Below are 5,000 nucleotides of genomic sequence, written 5' to 3'. Positions count from 1 at the left end.
AGGGGCACTGAAAGCAGAAGAGAGAGCGAGTCAGTGATAAAGAAGCGATGAAGAGAGTCTAATGGCAAATTGTTAGCCACGGAATGAGTCTTTCGGGTGTGAGGTGTTTTGGGGGTGAGGATAATTTCCTTTCTTTTCTTCTTAAATATAATCATCATCTAAGCATTATTTTTGTTAGCTTTTGGCTTAGGGATGTGGTGATAGAAAATCAGAATTGATTACAGAAGGTGGAGTGTGGTACATACCTTTCGTATGTCACAGTACCAAAAATTGTATATAAATTGTCACAAATCCATCACTATAATGCACACACGTCTCGCATTGATATAGAGTCGTATAACATAGAGGTATATTACATGTGTGAGACCACGAGTATGGTCCCCAGGCAGGCCAACTGAAACAGGACTATATAGGACGGTGACTTGGGTATATCGCACTTTACTCTTGCAGGTCGCCCAAATTTGAAAGAGAGAGAGAGGGAGAGAGAGAGAGAAATACAGACAAAAGTCAAGTTGTTTGGTAAATATTTGACTTGGTTTTCACGAAGATGCTAGGTCTTACCAAGTTTGTGTGCAGATGTTGTTGCATGGCGGGGGGGAAGGGAGGGGAAAAAATTAAGGCTGGGTGTTTAAAGGATTACTGAATACCGTGTTATGTAGAGAGATGAATGGAGAGAGTAACGAGCGGTGTGGATATTTCTGAGGATGAATACACCACACACACACCTACACACACAAACACACACACACCAACATACATACCCTCCCCCCACACAAACACACACACACAGATACACATACATATACATACATACCCCAACCACACAGACATTAACCCCCTCCCCTCCCCCATTCTTCTTGATTCCGATTGCATAAAACAATCCGCTTTATTCTGGTGCAAAATGAAGCAAACAAGGAGACAAGAATAAGGTCCTTGAGGTAATGCCAATTGAGGAAAACAAGAGATGACACTTGGACAGGAATCTCCTCTTGAAACTCGAAGCTGAATCATCCCTTATCCTCTTTACATTCCGCTTACCTTCTTCTTTCCTTTCTTTTCCATTTCTATTTCTTTACTTTTTTTTCGGCTTCTTTCTTTTTCTTTTTATTTACTTCTGTATTTAAGCTTATCAGTTTCTTTTATGTTTCTATTTACTTCTGCATTTAAGTTTATCTATTTCTTTATGTTTCTATTCACTTCTGTATTTCAACTTTTTTTCTATTCATTCTATTTCAACTTCTTTATTCTCTTTTGAGGAACATGATATTTTTTCTTATGCTCTATATTTCTCTCGTCCCTCATCCACCCCCCACCTATTATTTTTTTTCTTTTGGCTTCTTTACTTCTGTATCTATCAAATTCTTTACTTTCGATTCAATTCTAACTTCTACATAGTTTATTCTAACTTCATCCCTCTTATATCCTTCTCTCTTCTCTTTCCTAATCTCTTCCTAAGTAAGTATGGAAGTACAAAGGAGAATTATGAACGGTTATAGTCTAAATATTCTTAAAACCGTTGCAATGATTAAGACAATAGCGAAATTGTTATAACTAACATGTTAATGATATAAGAGACAATTGAAAATTATAATGACAACAATTATGATGATATTAAGAAAAATATTAATAATGGCAATAATGATAATAACAAAAACAATAATAGTAATGAAGGTCATAATAATAATCATAACAAGGATAGTGATAACAATGATAAGAATAATGATAGTCATGATGATAGTGATAATGATTATAACAAGGATGTTAATAACAATGAAAATAGTAGCGATGATTGATTTACAATGATTGAAAAAATACTACTACTGATAATATCAGTCATAGTAGTTGCAACAATAATAGTACTACTGCGACTATCGCAAAAAAAAAGAAACATCAAAGACAAAATACAACAACAATAACAAGAATACAAAAACCACCAAAAAGCAACAACAACAACAACAATAACTGCTTAAAGTAATTCCGTGACGTATTAGCAATCTTCGAAATTTAATGGAACTCAAACTTGTTTTTCTATCTCCTCTCGATAGCTCTCATCTCGCTCCGCTGCACGAACAAAAACAAAAACAAAAACAAAAACAAACAAACAAAAAAAGCATACACCATCTTCGAAAACAACAACAATAACAACAACAAAAAATACATACGCCATCTCCAAAAAACAACAACAAAACCAGGGTAAAACAATTATTCTCTAGCATATTTGCGATCTTCAAAAACACTTCAAATTCAAACACCCTCTTCAAAAATACCTACACCACTTCAAATAAACACAACATCAACAACAACAACAACAACTATTTCGTGATGCATTTGCGATCTTCGAAAACACACGAACCCTCACTGCAAAAAGATCACCGCCAGTAAAACAACAACGTTATGTATTTGCGACCTTCGGAATCCATGAAACTCAAACAACTTTTCCTTCGTCCTTTCTAGCTCTCACCTCTTACCTTTTCATCATTACCATTATTATCGTTATTACTACTGCTACTATTTCTATTATTATTACTGTTATTATCATTATCATTGTCATTATTATCATTATCATTGTCATTATTATCATTATCATTATCATTGTCATTATTATCATTATCATTATTGTCACTTTTATCATTATTATTGTTATTATCATAACTATTATCCTTGTGATTATTAGTCTCATTATCCTCATTATCATAATTATTATCATTAACAGTATAATTATTATCATCATTATCATTATTAACATCATTATCATTACTATCATCATCACATAACTAATCATATTTTTATCTCCTGTTATGAGATTCAGGCAATTAACAATCCTCTTGCACTGAATAACGAATGACATCTCGTTATATTTCTGATATACAAACGAGCTGAAATAATTTTGAAATATGTATATTTCATAAACATTGTAAAAAATGTTTTAGTTATGTCTTTACTAGCATGAAGAAATATTTCCGTTTCCAACACACACACACACACACACACACACACACACACACACACACACACACACACACACACGCAACACACTCACACACACACACACACACACACACACACACACACACACACACACACACACACACACACACACACACAAACAATACCCTCAAAAAAGTATCTTGCGCATACACAGCGATATCAATTCAATAATGGGATCTATGATGGTAAAAAAATCACGATAAAAAGGTATGAGGATTAAAGAAAAGAAAATAAAAAAAAATCAAACAAAGAGAAATGAAAGACGATAGAAAAAAAAAATCTCTCATACCCAAAGAACACGAAGAAGAAAATTACGCATAAAAAAAAAAAAAAAAAAAAAAATCACTCACCCGTAACTACATCCACCCACTGCTTCTCCACCTTGGGTCCATTGCAGGTGTTGTTCGCCGTGTTGGTGGTGGCAGTGGTAGTGGTGGTTGTGGTGGAGGTGGAGATGCCGTTGGTGATGACCTCCGAGGTACTTCGGCTGCTGTTGATTTTGTTGAGGTTGTTTGTGGTTGATGTGATGCTTTTGGTGGAGGAATCGGTGGTGTTGTTGGACACTAAGGAGTCCGAAGTCTGGTCTGCGTTCGAGACTTTGTGGTTGTTCATTTTGGTTGACGTGGGTGACGTGGCGGTGGTTGAGGGGGTGGTTGGGGTGGTGGGGTTGGAAGGCGACCGCCAGCCATCTTCGGGTCGTAGTTGGGAGGTCGTGCTCTCTGTGGTTGAACTGTTGTCTGTTGGGTGAGAGGAGAGGCGGAGTGTTAGTGCTGTCGTTGGGTTTATTGTGAAACAGGATAAATAAAGATGATAATGATGATTATAATAATAATGCTAATAATGATGATAATGATAATAATAATGATAATATCAATGATAATCATAATGATGATGATGATAATAATAATAATAATAATAATAATAATAATAATAATAATAATAATAATAATAATGATAATAATAATAACGATAAGAACGATAGCGATAGTAATAAAAGTAATAATAATGTTAATGATATCAATAGTGATAATAATATCCATAATAATGACAATCATAAAAATAAAAATAATGATGATGAGGATAAGACTTCTAATAATGCTAATGATAATGACAATAATATTGATAATAACGATATCAAGTATAATCAAAGAAGATAAAAAAGAGAGAACAACGATCTAACAAAGGTGATAAATAAGCACCATTAGCAGATGATTAATTACCATTACCAATTACCATTAATCATACCAATCATGACCCTACCATTATTTTTCAAAATCAAAATCCGAAAGTCACATCTACTGCGGCGATGCCCCATTATCACCATCATTTCCAAACACACTTCCAGTTATTTTGATCATGATACTCCAAGCCAGGATGCATGGAGTGCCCATTATCCTTCTCATAAAACTCACTTGGTTTGATAGACCATGAGTTGGTTAATTACAAAGTCATAAAATAAGGAATTAATCTCTCCAGAGTCATTTTATGTTCAGAGCTGTACTTGGCCGAGAGGGATAATGATCTATACACAACTACATTTTTTTTTTTTTTTTGACGAAAATGCGTGAAGAGTCATTTCTCAAATAGAGTATATTGCACGGCTTCATTGTGTGTATATATGCTTGTGTATTTGTCTCTGATGTATGTATTCATGTAATGTTTATGTATGTGTGTATGTGTATGTGCTGCATATACTATCACAAATATGCATGGATATCTATGGATTTTTGTTTTGCTTGTTTATTTCTTATTCCTACATTTATCCGCATTCACTTCGTCCCGTCTTCTCTTCCATTCATCGGTCCTTCCTTACTACCCTTCCATTCCTCTCCCTCCTCCCATTCACCAACGCATTTGCATACACAGATTGTGAAGCCCAAATCAGGTAATGGAAACCACTTAAATCCGATAATTGAAATGTGGCTTCCATCCCCCCGCCCCCCCTCCCCCCCTCCCTCCTCCCCTCTCCTCCCCCCCCCACCCTTTTTTTTCCTCCCCACCCTGCCGTGATA

The 5,000-nt window shown here is 35.2% G+C and overlaps 1 protein-coding gene across 2 annotated transcripts in view; it reads right to left on the bottom strand.

The window, feature by feature from the left end:
* Syn2 (Syntrophin-like 2) overlaps positions 1 to 5,000 on the bottom strand; it is a 417,606-nt gene that overhangs the window by 22,909 nt on the left and 389,697 nt on the right. For both annotated transcript variants that reach the window (XM_086547584.1, XM_086547585.1), the window contains 2 exons: positions 3,339 to 3,725; positions 1 to 7 (listed from right to left, as the gene is read on the bottom strand). The exon at positions 1 to 7 is cut by the window's left edge and continues 178 nt beyond it. In XM_086547584.1, coding sequence (XP_086403710.1) covers positions 1 to 7; positions 3,339 to 3,725 — 394 coding nt within the window. The remainder of the gene's footprint in view (positions 8 to 3,338; positions 3,726 to 5,000) is intronic.

Source organism: Penaeus japonicus, unplaced genomic scaffold, assembly GCF_977035675.1.
Source record: "Penaeus japonicus unplaced genomic scaffold, GWHDUDI00000001_assembly GWHDUDI00000019, whole genome shotgun sequence".
Taxonomy (NCBI): Eukaryota; Metazoa; Arthropoda; class Malacostraca; order Decapoda; family Penaeidae; genus Penaeus; species Penaeus japonicus.
Note: the sequence above shows the minus strand (reverse complement) of the source record. Positions and strands in the feature narration are given on the sequence as shown.